This window comes from Eubalaena glacialis, chromosome 10, assembly GCF_028564815.1.
Source record: "Eubalaena glacialis isolate mEubGla1 chromosome 10, mEubGla1.1.hap2.+ XY, whole genome shotgun sequence".
Taxonomy (NCBI): Eukaryota; Metazoa; Chordata; class Mammalia; order Artiodactyla; family Balaenidae; genus Eubalaena; species Eubalaena glacialis.
In genome coordinates, this window is record NC_083725.1 from 67234944 (window position 1) to 67255797 (window position 20854).

Below are 20854 nucleotides of genomic sequence, written 5' to 3' on the forward strand. Positions count from 1 at the left end.
CACAGATGTATAAAAAGATTCAGAAGTTAATTAGCTCCTTTATGGTCACTCAGAAAAATCAGTAGCAAAGACAAAATGTCATATATTACTGACTCTGTATCTTAACTGAGCTTTTGGGCTGAGAACCAAGTATGTAGATAAGCACCAAGTGTCAAAGAGAAGTCATGATATGTAAGAAGCCACTAGTAATATTTTTATTAGCAAATCATTTCACTATTGGCTAGCAAACACACTAAATCAAAGCTGCAAACGCAGTGACAAATACATTTTTCCCCTTCATGTTACCAATAACAGTGACTCAAGTGCTTCTAAAATATTTTAACTTGGCTCAAGAGTCATTAAATAGTACATTCATGTAAGTATACAAGAATGATGTTCAACACAAATGAACTTTTAATAGATAAGAATGAGTCCCTGGTAACCCAGCAGAATCACTATAAAGAACAGGGGTCCCTAACAAGTAGATTAGGATCTACTGGTACTGAAATATGGTTATCTGTATCTAGCCAATCCTTCTTTCCAACCCCTCAGATCTTACCACCACAGTATATAGAGATTCCCAATGGCAGAAAAGTACAGCCAATAGCAGCACTCTTTCTCCTGCTTAGATTTGAGCCCAAAGTGCCAACATTAGATCCTAACCCGCCTATGATTCTAAGAGTTCAGAGAAATATAAAATAATACTCATCTCAAAAAACATATATAAAAGTGGGATGAAAGCTCCTGAAGTACAAAGGCAGTGTTAAAAGCCAACAATTCTGACCCATTCTGGCAAATACATATTTAACTTGAGCATTACCAGCCTTTCTTTCCATGATAAAGTGGACATACAAGAATGTGCTGACTAATTCTGACTTGACTGTCAGAATTAAAATGGGTATTTACAAAATCCTATAATCTTCCTTTGCAGCACTGTTTGGTATCAGTAACTTTGAACACAGGCTCTGTCGTAACTTGCTATGTGGCTTTGGGCCTCTGAAACTCAGTTTCCTCATCTATAAATTGGATAATAATATATGATATCTTTATTACTAGGGAGATAATAACAATACCTTTAATTCATAGGACAATTAGTAAGAACAAAATGAGAGGAAGAATAGAAAACACATGACACTGCCTGGCACTAATAAGCTTTCTACAAATATGAGCAATTATTATTACACCTCAGTCTTTTAAATGGGATAGAAGTCACTGTTTAGAAGTTCACCTGTTTCAAGGCTGGTGATAGACTTCTTCGGACTTCCCTCTATCAGTATAAGAGGGAAAAACACAACTGGGAACACAGCTGAAGAACTATATCTCCCTATGTTTTTACCATATGCCAGAATAATATACATTCCATGGACTTTACACATCACACTACTGATAAAAAGGTGGTATCATACTGTGATTGAGTTTTGGAATCAATAGAAGGATTTTAACCACGTCACCTGTCATTGGTTGTGTGAACTTCAGTAAGGTATTTACTGTCTCTGACTGTGACCTAGAGTTTCCTCAACTGTAAATGTAAATAATAATAGTACCTACACCTAATAAAGTTACTGTGGTAATTAAATAACTCATATCATACCTATAAGTATGGTAACTGAAATACTGTAGCTATTACTATTTTTGCTTCTCTTATTAGAAAAAGGCAAAAGTCCCTAATCCCTCTAAAATCCTATAGTGTTTTCATTTTAAAAACTTATGGTCTTGAAAAAGGCATGTAGACATACATGCTACAGGTAGCAGGCAATCTGAGTATTATAAAAGTTGATGGTACTTCCAAAGCACCAAAGAAATGTGTCTTTTCACAGAATATGAGACCTCTTAAAATAGATCTTATATGTACACAACAGCTATCTATTTATTTGGAGTCATTCTAACTCTATGGAAATGGACTTTGCTCATAATATGTCATGATTTTAAATGGCATTATCCCAGACTCTCAGGTATAAATGTTAATATGCAATCTGTATTGGAATGCGGATAGTTCTGACAATCACTGCCAAAGAATATACACTTTTTCTACAGTATTTCTCATGAGAATATCAGTTTTCCCAAATGAATACTAAGCGAGAAGCTACAGAAGTCTTCGTCCTTTAGCAGTGATGCCCGTAACATTAGACCATGATTCATTCCTTCAACAAATATTTATTGAATGCTTACTATGCCCCAGGCACTATCCCAACCCTCAGGGATGTTACAATCTAGAGGAAGAAACAAACTAACAATTACAGTGCTATAATGGAAAAGCACAGGTGCTATGGAAACACACGAAAGGAAAGAGAGCCAGTGAAGATTTCCTGGAGAAAGCGCCAATTAACAGAGGCCTAAATGCAAGTGAGACAGACTAAAGCAAATTTAAGTTTCTAAAAGTTCTAAAAGAACGTGAGTATGGCTAAAGCATTCAGATTGAGGTGGATCATAGGAGGCCATCTTCAGTCAGGAAGGACTTTATTTTAAACAGTACAGAAATTCAACAAGGTGTGATACAGGAATAAGACAGAAAGCATTTTGTTCCTATTTTTATAAGATCATTTCAATTTTACAACTCATCTGATCATCATACACATCCTTGCTACACAAAGTGTGCTCCACAGACCAGCAACATCAGCAGAACTTAGGAGCCTGTTAAAACTCAGCAGGATATCAACATAGTCATAAGTACTATTATTAACTTTATCTTAGAGATGAAGCCAAGTAATTGGACAAGGTTACACAGCTGGCAAATAATGAAGCCAGGCATGCATCAAAGCACTCTGAATCAAAACCTATCCCTTTAAATTTAAACTATATTTTTCTAAAATTACTGAAATGAAGTAAAATTATTCTTTGAGTCTAACCTGTATTTCATACAGTATAAAAATTTAAAACTTTAACTATGGCCTACTTTATTCACATTCCAAATACACTCCCAACACAACTGATTTTCTGTTTGCCATTACGTGTCATTTATCTATCAATCTCAACTGTCTGAAATACACTGAAAACAAACAGGTAGCCAAAAAAGGATGCATTGCAGATGAACTAAGGATAAAAGATTCATGCACTATATGTAATGCACATTACCTAGAAGAGAGCCCCTCAGAGCCTCACTCTGTGCTCATGCTCTCTGGGTGCCACGTAAGGCACTACGCTGGGCACTCAGAAGGATACTAACATAAAAATGTAAAGTTTCTGCCCTCAAAGTCTAAACCAACTAATTAGTAAAATAAGCAACATCAAAAATACTATGGGGGGGACTTCCCTGGTGGTCCAGTGGGTAAGACTCTGCACTCCCAATGCAGGGGGCCTGGGTTCGATCCCTGATTGGGGAACTAGATCCCACATGCATGCCGCAACTACGAGTCTGCATGCCGCAACTAAAGATCCCATGTGACGCAACTAAGACCCGGCAAAGTATGCATAAATAAATAAATTAATTAATTAAATATTTAAAAAAAAATACTATGGGGTCACAGGAGGAGCAAGAAATCTCTGGATGAGGGAGAAAAAAGCCTCGAAAGAGAGCTCATATTTAAGTATGTCTTTGAAGAAGCAAAATAACTGAACCAAGTAGAGATGGGAAAAGCATATTCTCATAACAAGCACAGAGGTGAGAAAGAACAGGAAAAAGACTTTTATTTCTGAATGATGGAATAACATATATCAGATTTACCCTCCCACTGTAAACAACGAAAAAATCATACAAAATTATACACGACAACAGTTTCAGACACTGGATAATAGGCAGCCCAGGACAGTGGTTTCTGAGAAAAGGGAAACAAACAAGGTGAGCCCTATACTCCTCCAGCTTACTGAGTGGGGAGTGTTTCTAGGCCACAACGCAGAGCGGGTAGACAAATAAGAGTCCCAGCAGTGTTCAGGAGACTCTTCTCTTCACACCATACACAAAAATTAACCCCAAATAAATCACAGACATAAATCTAATAACTAAAATGATAAAAATTCTGGAAGAAAACAGGAGAAAATCTTAAGTGTCCTTGAGTTAAGCGAAGATTTCTACAAGACAAAGTTTATCTAAAAAGAAATGATGAACAAACTCAAAAGACATTATTAAGGAGAAAAATATGTAAAACATGTATCTGATAAATGACATGTATCTAGAGTATATAAAGAACTCTTAGACATCAATAAGAAGATATTCTCGAACACTCCCAAAGGGAAAAAATTTTAAAAAGTAGCCAAAAAAGATCTAAACATTTCACCAGAGAAAAGATACAGATAACAGATAAGCACAGGAAAACATGTTCAACCTCATTCGTTACCAGAGAAATACAAATTAAAACCACAATGAGAAACAACCATACATCTACTAGGATGGCTAAAATGAAAAATGTTTGGATATGAAGTAAATGGAACTCTCATGCATTGCTAGTGGGAATGCCAAACAGCATAACAGTTTTACAAAGTTAAACACACTCTTACTATATACATTCAGCAAGCCCACCCCTAGTTATTTTTTTTTAATGGATTTTTTATAGTAACCTTTTATTTATTTATTTATTTTTATATTTTTTATTTTTGGCTGTGTTGGGTCTTCGTTTCTGTGCGAGGGCTTCCTCTAGTTGCGGCAAGCGGGGGCCACTCTTCATCGCGGTGCGCGGGCCTCTCATTATTGTGGCCTCTCTTGTTGCGGAGCACAGGCTCCAGATGCGCAGGCTCAGTAGTTGTGGCTCACGGGCCTAGTTGCTCCGCGGCATGTGGGATCTTCCCAGACCAGGGCTCGAACCCGTGTCCCCTGCATTAGCAGGCAGATTCTCAACCACTGCGCCACCAAGGAAGCCCCCACCCCTAGTTATTTAACCAAGAGAATATGCCCACACAAGGGCTTCTACTCAAATATTTACAGCAACTTTGTTCATAATAACTCAAGACAGGAAACAAATCTAGTATATAGGTAAATGTATAAACAAATTGTGTGTGTGTATTCCACAAACACACAGTGGAACACTACTCAACAATAAAAAGAAATTCATTCCTGACACATGCAACCACATGGATAAATCCCAAAATCATTATGCTAAGTGAAAAAGAGCCAAATATAAAGAGTATATATTATATGATTCCATTTATATAAAATTCTATAAAAGGTAAATGATGTCAGAAAGCAGATCAGTAGTTGCCAGTGGTCAAAAGGGAGGGGAATGAATTGACTACAAAGAGGAAAGGGGAAATTTTTAGTGTGATGGAAATGTCTTTCATTCACCATGGTGGCAGTTACTTGTCTGAATACATTAGTTAAACTTATTAAATTGTATATTTAAAATTGATTAATATTATTGTATATAAATTATACCTCAAGTGAACAGATTTTTAGAAAGATAAAAAGACAAAGAAATGAATGCTCACATACTGAACTCTTAAAAATTCATTAAAAAATAGTAACACAAAATGACAAAATGAGGAAATGATGTTAAAAATGTAAACCACAAAATAAAAACCACAAAAAAGCTTATAATAAAATACCATACTTAACGGTGAAACACTGAAAGCTTCCTCCCTGAGACTAGAAATGAGACAAAGATATCCACTGTCACCTCTTCTATTTAATATTATAATGGATGTACTAGACAGTGCAATCAGGCACGGAAAAAAAAAAGTTAAGGCATTAATTTTTCTCTTTTTTTTTTGGCTGTGTAGCATGTGGGATCTTAATTCCCCGACCAGGAATTGAACCCGCCCCTCTGCAGTGGAAGTGTGGAGTCTTAACCACTGGACTGCCAGGGAAGTCCCATAAGGCATTAATATTAGGAAATAAATTAAAATGCCATTATTTGCAGGTGAACTGACTGTACACATAAAATTCAAAAGAATCTAACAACAATCAGAATTAATAAGTTCCTTGGATATACACACATAATTCGTAGATATCACAGGTCTGGTTCCAGACCACCACAATAAAGCAAATATTGTAATAAAGCAAGTCACATGATTTTTTTGGTTTTCTAGTACACATAAAAGTTACGTTTGCACTATTCTGTAGTCTATTAAGTGTGTAATAGCACTATGTCTAAAAAAACAAGGTGCATACCTTAATGAAAATAAACTTCGTTACTAAAAAAAAGTTAACCATCATCTGAGCCTTTGGAGAGTCATAATCTTTTTGCTGGTAGAGGGTCTTGCCTTGATGTTGATGACTGCTAATTGATCAGGGTGGTGGGTGCTGAAGGTTGGAGTGGCTATGGCCAATTTCTTAAAACAAGACAGCAATAAAGTCTGCCACATAGACTGACTCTTCCTTTCACAATTTCTCTGCAGCATGCAGTGCTTGCTGTTTGTTAGCATTTTACGCACAGTAGAACTCCTTTCAAAACTGGAGTCAATCTTATCTCAAACCCTGCTGCTTTATCAACTAAGTTTATTTAATATTCTAAATCCTTTGTTGTTGTTTCAACAATCTTCACAGCATCTTCACCAGGAGTAGTTTCCATCTCAAGCTTTCTTTGCTTATCTGTAAGAAGTAACTCCTTATCCGTTTAAGTTTACCATGAGCTTGTAGCATTTCAATCACATCTTCAGGCTCCACTTCTAATTCTAGTTCTCTTACTATTTCCACCACATCTGCAGAGCTCTTGGGTGACCAGGTACACTAGCAATGAGCAGTGATATTTTGAAAGAAATCTTTTCTCCTAAGCCGTAGGTCTCAACAGTGGGCATAAAATATTCGGTAGGGCTTCCCTGGTGGCGCAGTGGTTGAGAATCTGCCTGCTAATGCAGGGGACACGGGTTCGAGCCCTGGTCTGGGAAGATCCCACATGCCGCGGAGCAACTGGGCCCGTGAGCCACAACTACTGAGCCTGTGTGTCTGGAGCTTGTGCTCCGCAACAAGAGAGGCCGCGACAGTGAGAGGCCCGCACGCCGCGATGAAGAGTGGCCCCCGCTCACCGCAACTAGAGAAAGCCCTCGCACAGAAACGAAGACGCAACACAGCCAAAAATTAATAAATTAAAAAAAAAAAATCAGTAAACTATGCTGTAAACAGAGGTGTGTGCTGCTATCCAGGCTTTCTTTTTCCATTTATAGAGCACAGGCAGAGTACATTTAGCATAATTCTTAAGGGTCCTAGGATTTTGAGAATGGTAAATGAGCACTGGCTTCGACTTAAAGTCACCAGCTGCATTAGCCCCTAACAAGAGAGTCAGCCTGTCCTTTGAAGCTTTGAAGGCAGGCACTGACTTCTCTTCTTTAGCTATGAACATCTTAGATGGCATCTTCTTCCAGTATATGGCTGTTTTGTCTTCACTGCAACTCTGTTGTTTAGTGTAACCACCTTCATTCATTATCTAGCTAGATCTTCTAGATAACCTGCTGCAGCTTCTACGTGAGCACCTGCTGCTTCACCTTGCACTTCTATATTATTGAGAACGCCTCTTCCCTTAAACCTCATGGACTAGTCTCTGCTAGCTTCAAACTTTTCTTCTGCAGCTTCTTCACCTCTCTCAGCCTTCATAGAATTGAAGAGAGTTAGGGCCTTGCTCTGGATTAGGTTTTGGCTTAAGGGAATGTTGTGGCTGATTTGATCTTCTATCCAGACCTCTAAAACTTTCTCCATATCAGCAATACAGCTATTTCACTTTTTTATCATCCATGTACTCAATGGAGTAGCACTTTTAATTTCCTTCAGGAACTTTTCTTTGCATTCACAACTTGGCTGCTTGGCTCAAGAGCCTAGCTTTCAGCCTATCTTGGCTTTCAAAATGTTTTCCTCACTAAGCTTAATCATTTGTACCTTTTGATTTAAAGTGAGAGACGTATGACACTTCCTTTCACTTGAACACTTAAGAGATCACTGTAGGGTTATTAACTAACCTAATTTCGAAATTATTGTGGCTCAGGGAATAGGGAGGCCCCAGAAGAGGGAGAGAGACAGGGGAATGGCTAGTTACTGCAACAGTCAGAACACACATAACGTTTATCGATTAAGTTCGTTGTCTTATATGGGCATGATTCGTGGTGCCCCAAAACAAGTACAATTGTACATCAAAGATCACTGATCACAGATCACCATAACAAATACAATAATAATGTAAAAGTTTGAAGTATTGCAAGAATTACCAAAATGTAACATAGAGACATGAAGTGAGCAAAAGCTATTGTAAAAATGGTACCAATAAACTTGCTTAACACAGGAGTGTCACAAACCTTCAGTTTAAAAAAAAAAAAAAAAAAGCAATTATCTGCAAAGTGCAATAAAGTGAAGTGCAATAAAATTAGGTATGCCTGTAAAATTATTATACAAAAATCAACTGTAATAAGCACATTAGCCATTAGGGAAATGTGATTCAAAACTACCATGCGAGGGACTTCCCTGGTGGTCCAGTGGTTAAGAATCCACCTTCCAATGCAGGGGACGCGGGTTCGATCCCTGATTGTGGAACTAAGATCCCATGTGTCAAGGGGCAACTAAGCCTGCACACTCTAGACCCCACGCACCACAACTACTGAGCCTGTGAGCCACAACTAGAGAGAAGCCCGCGTGCCACAACTAAGACCTGATGCAGCCAAAATAAATAAATAAATAAATATTAAAAAAAAAAAAAAAACTACCATGAGATACCACTTCACACTCATTAGGAAGGCTACACTAATAAAGAGAGAAAATAACATGTATTGGTGAGGACATTGAGAAACTAGGACCCTCATATATTGCTGGTGGGAAAGTAAAATGGTACAGTTGCTGTGAAAAACAGCTGGCAATTGCTCAAAAAGTTAAACAGTTATCACATGATCTAGCAATTCTACCCTCAGGCGTATTCAAGAGAAATAAAAACATACTTCCTTACAAAAACTTATATATGAATGTTCATAGAAGCATTACTCATAATAGGCAAAAACTGGAAACAATCCAAATTTTCATCAACTGATGAATGGATAAATAAAACGTAGTATATCCATGTAATTGAATTTTATTTAAAAAAAGAAGAAGTAATGACACATGCTACAACATGAATGAACCTTGAAACGTTACATTAAATGAAAAATGTTGGTCACAAAAGACCACATATTGCATGATTCCATTTACATAAATTGTCCAGAAAAGAAAAATTTATAGAGACAGAAAATGAATCAGTGGTTGCTTAGGATTTATGAAAGGGGAAATTTGGAACAACTGTTTAATGGGTATGAATTTTCTTTTAGGAGGGACAATTAGACTGTGATCATTGTATAACCCTATAAATAAACCAAAAAAGACTGAATTATACACTTTAAAATGAACTGCATGGTATATGAATTAAATCTCAATAAAGCTGTTTAAAAACCTTTCTGTAATTTTCTTATCTTATGTCATAAAATAATTAGAATAGAATCAATTTAATTATAGTATAATTGAATTTAATTGTAAATATAATTAGCTTATAATATATATATAAATAAATAAATAAATCATCAATCACTGTGAGAGCTGCAGCTGCAGGGCCATTACCCTAACATTAGAATTGCTAATTTGTCTATGAAACTTCTGGGGAACATTTCTTTGCACATATAATAAAATCAATACCACTTTAAAAAAATCATTCATATTTCCATATATCAGCAACAAGTAGAAAATAAAAGTTAAAGATAGTTATAACAGTTATCATAAAACATCAAAAATAGAAATATTGATAAATTCAGTGAATCATGGAAAACATCCATTTACTAACAACTACTTTACTTCAATAAGATTTTGTAAAAATGATCTAACAAACAAAGGCATATACCATTTTCTTGGATTGGAAGACTCAATACTGTAAAGATGTCTATTAACCCCAATTGTGTTGGTAAATATATCAAATGTATTCCCAATCAAAATCCTAATAAGGTTTCTTTTCTGTGTAGAAGTTCATATGAAAATGCAAAAGGACAAGAATAACCTAGGTGATCTTGAAGAACAGCTAAGCTGAAGAACTTTAACAGAGAGCAAGACCAAATATAACATGAGAGAAATTAAAACAGTAAGATAAGGGCAAAAGAATAGAGTAACAGTTCAGTGAAACAGAACACATGGTCTTGTAACAGACAAGTATATGTTTACCTTATTTATGACAAAAGAGAAACAGCAGTGCAATGGGGAAAGGATGGTTTTCAATAAATGGTGCTGGGCCAACTGACTATCTATATGTAAAAAGTGAGTCTTGACTCTTACCTTACATCATACACAAAAAAATCAATTCCTGATGAATTACAGATATAAACGTAAAAAGTTCAAGAGTAAAGCATTTAAAAGAAAACACAGAAGATCTTTACGACATTAAAATAGACAAATATTTCTTAAACTAGACACAAAAGACCTTAACTAGAAAAGACAAGACTGATAAAATGGAACTTGTGTTCATGTAAAGGTAACACAAAAGGGTGAACTAGCAAGCCACAGAATGGGAGAATATATTTTCAATGCATATTTCAAACAAAGAAACCATATCCATAATATATAATCAAAAAACAATATTACTCAAACCAATAGAAGTGGGGGGAGCGGCAAAAGACTTTTAACAGGTGCTTCAAAAGGAATGTATCCCAATCAGCAAGAAACATACGAAATAGTGTTCAACTTCATTAGTCTTCAGGGAAATCAAAATTAAAATTGCAAGGAGACACTAACAACATACCCACCAGGAAGGCTAAAATACAAAAGACAGAAAGTACCAAACGCTGACAAGGATGGAGGATACACTGCTGGATGGAGAAGAGGTAAATTGGCACAACTACTTTGGAAAAGTTTTGGACACAGCCTACTAAAGCTGAAGATGTGCATATACTATGACTATGTAATTCTGCTCCTGGGTTTATATCCAAAAGAAATGCATTAAAAAACTTCTTTAAGGGGCTTCCCTGGTGGTGCAGTGGTTGAGAATCTGCCTGCCAATGCAGGGGACACGGGTTCGAGCCCTGGTCTGGGAAGATCCCACATGCCGCGGAGCAACTGGGCCCGTGAGCCACAATTACTGAGCCTGCACGTCTGGAACCTGTGCTCCGCAACAAGAGAGGCCGCGATAGTGAGACACCCGCGCACCGCGATGAAGAGTGGCCCCCGCTTGCCACAACTAGAGAAAGCCCTCTCGCAGAAAAACGAAGACCCAACACAGCCATAAATAAAAAAACAAAAAAACAAAAAACTTCTTTAAGAAACATGTACTATACCATTCACGGAAACATTACCTGTAATAGTCCCAAACTAGAAATTAATGAAATGCCAAAAGCAAGAATAAATAAATACATGTTCACTCAGTGTAATACTACTGGCAGCAAAAATAAACTAAGACTACATTACATTCAGGTAGGGATGAATCTTACAAACAAAATGTTGAACAAAAGCCAGCACATAAAATGTATATATTATATGGTTCTATGTGTATAAAGTTCAAAATTAGGCAAACCCAATCTATGGTATAGTGAGTCAAGGTAGTAGTCTGGCTAGAGATGCCATGAATGGAAGAGAACATGAAACTTCTGGGCTTCTGGGGTCCTTGTCTCTGTTTCTTGATGGAGATTGTGCTTATGCAGGTGTGTTCATTGTGAAAATGTGAAGTGTGTCTGTGTGTGTATACACTATACTGTACATATTAACTTCAAAATACTTCAAAAATCTTTAAAAAATTGTTTTAGTATATTTATACAAAGAGGACTATTTGAGCCTATGGAGAAAAAGGAAAATTACTGAATGTGGAGGCTAGGCTGTTTGTATGGTGTTTTTACTCACCTTTGTCCTGTAATGCAATTTGTTCCTTATGCAGTAATGCCACCTCCCGTCCCAAAGCTTTCTTCTGTCTTTCCAGTTCATTTCGAAGCACCAAAATTTTTAACTGCAGGCACTCACTTTCTTTTTTCTAAATAATTAAAAGCACAGGTAAATTTATGAATATAAAAGTTATGCCTATGAATAACTGAGTACTCACAATGTTTCAAAATGTGATTGGTTTAAAGCACTTTAATACTCATGTAACTTACAGATCTCTTGAGTAACTTAATTATCAGCACCTGTCATTTTAATGGAAAGAATACAGATGTAAGCAAAGAACAGAGTAGAAATAAAATCTAAAATCTGGGAACAGTTCTAAGAACCTAAAATACACTATAAAATATATCAGCCCTCTTTCCTAACACCACAGTACAATAAGACACAAATTAATAATAAAAAAGAAATGGAGTTCTCGAAATGTTAAACACAGAATTACCTTAGGACCCAGCAATTCCACTTCTAGACATATGTACATACCCAGTAGAATAAAAAACATGCCCATACAAAAATGTGAATATGAATGTTCATAGCAGCATTATTCATAATAGCCAAACAATGAAATCAATCCAAATGTCCACCATCTGATGAACAGATAAATAAAATGTGGTATATATACAATGGAATATTATTTGGCAATAACAAGAAATGAAGTACTGATATATGCTACAACATGGATGAATCTTGAAAACATTATGCTAACTAAAAAAAAAAGCCAGTTTTAAAAGGCCACAGATTCCATTTATATGAAATTACCGAAATAAGCAAATCCATAGAAACAAAAAGTAGATTTCCATCCTTACCAAGCTGAACATAGGTGCTCTAATATTCCACAGATTTTGTAGAAAGCCAAGTAGAGACCTGGTGCTTTCACCCCTTCCAGACAGTAACTAACCAAGCCCCCTATAATGTCAGTGGATACCACAGGGGGAGCCTGCAGCCTCACTACAGCTGTAACAAGATAACCTTCTCCCTTCCTGCTGGGTAATATCAGAGGAGGCCAAGTAGAGAGTCAGAACTTTCACTACTACGCAGTGCTACTGAGACCACCTTACTCCCTATGTGGGCAGCTGGAACTCCCATTCCTAGTCAGCACTAACAAGCCCTCTTACACTGACACGCAAACACTCCTCTGCCACATGAGTGTCAATGGAAGCTTCTTGGGGAACTTGGACTTCCACCCCAACCTGGCAGTAATGAGATGGTGCCTCTTCCTTCCACTACCAGAGGTGTCAGAGGAAGCCAGGTAAGATAGAAGGTTTAAATAAGATCCAGAGACTCGTAACATAATACCCCAAATGCACAAGTTTCAATCAAAAATCACTCATCAGACCAAGAACCAGGAAGATGTCAAAGTAAATAAAAAAGGATAATCAATAGATGCCAACACTTGAGACAAATAGACATGTTACAATTATCTGACAACGATCTGAGAGTAGCCATCACAAAAATGCTTCAATAGAAATTAAGAACCTATATGGGAATATAATCTAAAAAAGAGTGGATATATGTATATGTAAATGTATAACTGATTCACTTTGCTGTACAGTAGAAACTAAAACAACATTGTAAATCAACTATACTCCAATAAACATTAATTTAAAAAAAGAAATTAAGAACATGCTTGAAACAAAAAATAGAACATCTTGACAAAAAAAACCCAGAAAATCTCAATAAAGAAAGTGAAGACCTAAAGAACTGAAATAAAAAACTCAATGAATGAGCTCAACAGCAGAATGTAGGAAACAGAGAAAAGAATCTTTAATCTGGAAGATAAAACAATAGAAACTACCCAATTTAAACAATAGAGATAAAAATGAACAGAGCTTCAGAAATCTGTGGAATGATACCAAAAGATCTAGCACTTGTATCATCAAGTACCAGGAGGAAAGGAGAAAGTGGGCAGGAATGAAAAGGACTTGTAGTAAATAATGGCTAAAAACTTCCCAAATTAGGCAAAAGAAATAAATCTACAGATTCAAGAAGTTAGTGAACTCCAAACAGAATAAATTAAATGGAGAAAATCACAAAGTAAACAAAACCAAAAGCTGTGTTTTTGAAAAGGTAAGATTGATAAAATTCTAGCCAGGCTAACCAAGAAAAGAAAGAAACTACTAATATGAAGAATGAAAGAGGAGCCATCACAACTGATCTCATGGACATTAAAAGAATAATTAAAAATACTATAAACAACTCTATGCCCATAAATTTGGTAACTTAGATGAAATGGATCAATTCCTTGAAAAGACAATCTACCAAAACTCACACTAGGAGAAACTGACAATCTGAATAGGCCTATACATACATATATATATATATAAGAAATTAAATCAATAATTAATAACTTTCCAAAACAGAAAGTACCAATCCAGATGGCTTCACTGGTAAATTTTACCAAACATTTAAATAAGACATTATACCAGTTTTTGAAAATCTCTTCCAAAATACAGAAGAACTTCCTAACTCATTCTATGAGGCCAGCATCATCCTCACACCAAAACCAAAGCCATCACTAGAAAGGAAAATTACAGACCAGTATTTGTCATAAACATAGGTACAAAATCCCCAACAAAATATGAGCAAATCAAATCCATCAACATATAAGAAGAATTATACACCATGGCCAAATGAACTATATTCCAGGTATGCAAGACAGGTTTAACTTTCAATAATCAATTAATGGATTTCACCACATCAACCAGGCTAAAGAAAAAAAAATCATATAACCATATCAATGGATGCTGAAAAAGCATGTGACATTCAACTAGAAACAAAGGAGAACTTCATCAATTTGGTAAAGAATACTTGCCAAGAAACCTACTAATATTTGCCAAAATACTTAATGGTGAAAAACCAGACGCTTTCTCCCTATGTTGGAGAACAACACAGGATGTCCCCTTTCACCACTCTCTTAAACATGTACTGAAAGTCCTAGCTATGCAATATGGCAAGAAAAGGAAATAAAAGCTATGTATACTGGGAAAGAAATAAATGAAGTCATCTTTGTTTACAGATGATATGATTGTCTATGTAGAAAATCCCAAAGAATTGACAAAACAAAAACAAAAAACCAACCCAAAACCTCCTGGAACTAACAAGTGATTACAGCAAGGTTGCATGATACAGGGTTAATACACAAAAGTCAACTGCTCTCTTATGTAACAAGGAATAATGGGAATTTGAAATTAAAAACACAACATCAATTACATTAGCATGAAAAAATAAAATACTTAGATACAAATCTAACAAATTATGTAGAAGATCTATATGAAGAAAACTACAAAACTCCAATGAAAGAAATCAAAGGAGACCCAAATAAATGGAGAAATTGTCCATGTTCAGGGATAGGAAGACACTATTATGATATCAATTTTTCCCAACTTGACCTATAGATTCAGTGACATCCCAGCAAATTATTTTGTGGATATCAACAAACTGATTCTAAAGTTTAAAGAGAAAAGCAAAAAACCCAGAATCACCAACAAAATACTGGAGAAGAACAAAGTTGGAAGACTGACACTATCTTCTGTCAAGACTTACTATAAAACTACAGTAATCAGGACAATGTGGTATGGGCAAAAGAATAGACAAACAAATCAGTGGAACAGAATATAGAGCCCAGAAATAGAAACACACAAATATGGTCAACTAATCTTTGACAAAGGAATAAAAGCAATTCAATGGAAAAAGGATAGTCTTTTTCACCAAACGGTGCTGGAACCACTGGACACCCACATACAAACAAACAAAAACAAAACAAAAAATTTAGATATAGACCTATACCTTTCACAAAAATTAACTCAAAATCAATCACAGATCTAAATGTGGAATAATAATTACTATTCACCTTTTAGAGGATAACAGTGGAGAAAACCTAGGTGACCTTAGGCTTGGAGATGACTTTTTACATACAACACCAAACACATGAGCCATGAAAGAAGAAATTGTTAAGTTGGACTTCATTAAAATTAAGACTTCTGCTCTGCAAAAATGACTATTAATAGAATGAAAAGACAAGCCACAGACTGGGAGAAAATATTTGAAAACCACTTATCTGATAAAAAATAGAATACAAAATATGCAAAGAGTTCTAAAAACTCAGCAATAGAAATATAAACAACCCAATTAAAAAATGGGCAAACGATCTGAACTGTTACCTTACCAAAGAAGATACAGAGATAATCATATGAAAATAAGCATATAAGCATATGAAAAGATTCTCAATATCACAAGTCATCAGGGAATTGCAATTAAAACAATTAGACAGGGGCTTCCCTGGTGGCGCAGGTTAAGAATCTGCCTGCCAATGCAGGGAACACGGGTTCGAGCCCTGGTCTGGGAAGATCCCACATGCCGTGGAACAACTAAGCCCGTGAGCTACAACTACGGAGCCTGTGCTCTAGAGCCCGTGAGCCACAACACTGAGCCTGCGTGCCGCAACTACTGAAGCCAGCGCGCCTAGAGCCCATGCTCCACAACAAGAGAAGCCCCCGCAATGAGAAGCCCATGCACCGCAACGAAGAGTAGCCTGCGCACCACAACGAAGAGTAGCCCCACTCGCTGCAACTAGAGAAAGCCCGCCCGCAGCAACGAAGACCCAACGCAGCCAAAAAATAAAAAATAAAATAAATTTAAAAAATGAAAAACAATTAGATACCACTACACACCTATCAGAATAGTTTAAATCCAAAACAATGGCAATACTAAATGTTGGCAAGGATGTGGAGCAACAGGAACTTTCATTCATTGTTGATGGCAATGCAAAATGGTATAGCCATTTTAGAGGATGGGCTGGCAGTTTCTTACAAAACTAAACATAGGTTTACTACATGATCCAGCAATTGTGCTCCTAGATATTTACCCAGATGAGCTGAAAACTTGTGTTCACATAAAAACCTACACATAAATGCCTATAGCAGCTGTATTCATAATTGCCAAAACGTGGAAGCAACCAACATGTACCTCAATAGGTCAAAAGATAAACTGTGGCATATCCAATAACAATGGAGCATTATTCAGCAATAAAAAGAAATGAGCTATGAAAAGCTATTAAAAAGACATGAGGGAACCTTAAATGCATATAGCTATAAGTAAAAGAAGCCAATCTGAAAAAGCTACATGTTGTATGACTCCAACTATGTTACATTCTGAAAAAGGCAAAACTGTGGAGACAATAAAAAGATCAGTGGTTGCCAGGTGTTCTGAGGGAGGGAAAAAAGTATAAATAGGTGAAGCATGGAGGATTTTTAGGCCAGTGAAACTATTCTGTATGACGCTGTAATGGTGGATACATGACACTGTGCCTTTGTCAAAACTCATAGAACTATACAACACTAAGAGTGAACCCGAAGGTAAACTACGGACTTTAGTTAATAATATTGTATTAATATTGATTCAACAATAGTAACAAATGTGTCACTCTAATATAAGATGTTAATAACAAAAGAAATGGGGGGGGAACTTTCTGTACTTTCTGCACAATTTTTCTGTAAACCTAAAACTACTCTAAAACACAAAGTTCATTTTTTAAAAAGTGATAGAACTGTACCTCAAAAAAGTCAATTTTACTGAATGTTCATTTAATAAAACAAATCCCAGACACGTTCTACCAAAGATACAATTAAGTTTACCAAATAAGTTTGTTAACTTATCTTTCCATAAAAATATTTCCTACTTCAACCTATAAAGCCATGGTTTAAACTTTACTCTGACTCCCTTTTAATCCAAATACCTTGCCACAATTTGCCTCCAGATAAAATCTGAAATCCTACCCCCACAATGAACATATATGTGCCTGCACATGTTTGCATTCACACACAATTACTGCACTATGAAGGTATGTACCCTTCTCTCCTAGTCTTTATCAATAGTGTCAATAATATGCTTTCCATCATTTTCCATGACAAAAATCTTAACCAAACAGTCTCCTTCCTAAGACATATACTAAGTAAAATTTTAATGGGGAGAAAAAAACATTCATTAAGTAAACTGAATAGGTTACTAAGCCCTGGGATGAGCTGGTGGAAAACTTTAAAAGAAAAAACTCAGCACCTCTATTTGATTCACAGACAATGAGGAAGCATGGGTACTCAGTGAGATGAGTAATGGTATGGCCTTGTTGAGGCAATGGGCATGGAAAATGACTTTTGGCAGTTGTGTGGAAAGTACTTTACAGCTATCGTTTCTCACCCAAAATGCTTTCTTCCTCATCTCTGAAATACTGATTCTGAACAGATGGTATGATCATCTGTTAAAGACATTCCAGCAGTAAAGCTTATTTCCAATCATCATTATTATATTTGACTGGAAAACTCTATGAAATATAAAACATTCCTAAGCAATTTTTTTCTGAATGAATCAAATATTTATGAAGGGCCTACTACGTGCTTCTAGATAAATGAGAAACAGTTTCTGTTTTCTAAGGGCTTGGGTCTGGTGGAGACAAAAGCCATTTTGCCCTGCCAACTCCCTGTAAAAACAAAGACCAAAAGTCAGTGAGGCTGCTTATCATGAAAGAAAGAGGAATCAGGAAACAATCTGGGTTTCTTTGGTAATCCAGCAGTGTGATCAGTGTTTTTACATCACTGAGGGAAAAAATATACAAATTCTTAGGAAGCAATCTTTTTCCACAAAGAGATGTGTTCAATTTCCTTAACTTGAATTTCTCCACAAAATATGTAAACTAGATTCTACCTATGTAGAGAAAAAAAATAGAAAAGAAAAACAACTCTTCAAAGAACACAGGGATATGCATAGGTAGGGGGGTTAATCTGCTCTATTCCAGGGTACATGCTCAAATTGGGTTATGTTTACTAGAATCAAAGAACTAAGCGTACAAGTTAGTCTAAATACTAAACTAATACAGGAAGGTGTGTGTATAGTGTGTTTGTGTTACGGTCCACGTGCAAAAACTGACCCATTTACAGAAATAAATCAAGTCATTCAAAACCAGGATTGTTGGCTCTAATTTCTGATGAGTAAACAAACCCTGACCAAGTGGAATCTGGTTCTGCTTCCTTTCAAATGAATCTAAGTACTCAAAGATCTTAATGTTCCATAAGTATAATATCTTCTAATGGTTTCTGCATTCTACTTACCTGTTTACTCCAAGTATAGTTAATGTCATATGTACATCTCCAAAGGATCACTTTTGATTGGATTTTAGTGTTTTTATACAACACTGTCTGTGATCTGAAAATCACAGATACATTCATCTCTTTGCAAGCATACTCCTTTTTATGCATCTTTACAAAGACAGTGATGGACAATGTTAAAGATTCTTTTCAGTATGACACACCAATCTGTAAATGACATATTAAACAATTTTCTTCTTGTAGATTACGCTGGAGCCAAAAAGGCTTTTTAGGCAAAAGCTATCAAAGTATGGTTCAGGAAACCATGAGGATTCCTAACACCATTTCAGTCTGTGAGATCAAAAATATTTTCATAATAATACTAAGCTGCTATCTCCCTTTTTCACTCTCATTTTCTCATAACTGTATAGTGGAGTTTTCCAGTCTATAAGATCTGTGATATCACAACAGATTGATTGCAGAAGTAAATGTGAGGATTCATCTGTCTTTTATTAACCTAGGCATTATCAATAGATATACCCTAAATTCCTTGAGATCTTTACAATATTTCGAGTATAAAGGGGTCTTGAGTGGTTTAGGGCATTATTCATCTATACTAGTTTTCCCATCAAAAAATGGAAATAATTAACAATCTGAAAAAAAGTTTTAGAACTATGGCAGTTGTCCTGTAAGTTAACAAATTTGCTTTAAAACGTCATTTACAGATTGTTTCTATTGTACCTATACCTGCTCAGCCACTAAGAAAGGGCAAAATTTTCCTTAGAAAATATTCAATCCAATCCATTAATTTCATAGACTCAGTGGCAATATCAGGCCTAGAACCCAGGTCCAGCTAGGGAGATAAAGCAAAAATATATGTAATAATAAAACATACAGGAGTTTTGCGTTTGATATAAGAGAATAAGTACCTATCAAACTGGTCTTTCCATAAATAACAGCTATAGACTCTAGATAAAATACAAAAAGCTACTACATGAGGATTCTAAAAATTGATCAATGGCAGGCAGATTTTGGGGTAAACTCAGAACCTGGTGCAAACAACCAACACGAGGAGTGAAATTCCCCTTTTCTGTGACTTTGCCCAGAGGGTGTCTATGGTTAAACACCAGCACAAAGACAAGTATCTTTCTGGCAGGAGGAACCAGGGAAAAGAGATTAGGCAATCAAGGCCACCAGAATGGAGGAAGCCAGAGAATGGGGCACCCCAAATTCTGTTTAAATTCAATCTGAGTTTCCGAATCCTAAATCATACCTGCATGAGGCAAACAGAGAGCAGCTGTGCCTAAGGATGAGAGTACTGACCTGAAATCTGAGGCAATGTCCATTGCAGGCATGACAGTTTGAGCCTAACCAAGTTAACTACCTGCTAGAATTAAAACATCAATATTCTTTGGAACAAAGCAACAAAATCCAGAGATTCCACAAAATTACACTCACAATGTCCAGGGTACTATGCAATATTACCCAATATACGAAGAACCAGGAAAATGTGATTCACTCTCTAGGGAAAAGACAATCAACATATGCCAACTCTGAGATGACCCAGATGTTAAAATTATCAAAGAAAGTCACTATTGCAAATATGCTAAGTGAAAAAAAAGTTATTCTCATAATGAATAAAAAGACATGAAATCTCGGCAGACTATTTGAAAATGTTAAAAATCCAGGAGGCTTCCGCTTCTAGTCAAGGTGGAGTAGGCAAAAGGAACACTGCCCAACTAATTTTACCAGGCTACCATAATCCTAATACCAATCTAACAAAGTAATTTAAAACACAGCTTCCCAATATCCCTAATAAATATAGGCACAAAAACTCTTAAATTATTACCAGATCATATCTAGCAAGGTATAAAAAAGATCGTACTCTATATATTGTAGCCATTAGTTTATTCCATAAATGCAATGTTAATTAAACACTTGAAATTAAATCAATGTAGTTCACCGTAGTAACAGAATCAAGAAGAAAATGCCATGATCATTTATTTCAATAAATGCAGAAAAAGCATTTGACAAAATTCAACATCCATTCACGATAAAAATTCAGAAACTAGGAATAAGT

The 20854-nt window shown here is 36.0% G+C and overlaps 1 protein-coding gene across 1 annotated transcript in view; it reads right to left on the bottom strand.

Annotated features, from left to right (window-relative positions):
• Positions 1-20854, bottom strand: part of UVRAG (UV radiation resistance associated) — a 359730-nt gene that overhangs the window by 149343 nt on the left and 189533 nt on the right. The window contains 1 exon segment of the mRNA XM_061202856.1: positions 11666-11792. Within this exon segment, the coding sequence (XP_061058839.1) occupies positions 11666-11792 (127 nt within the window).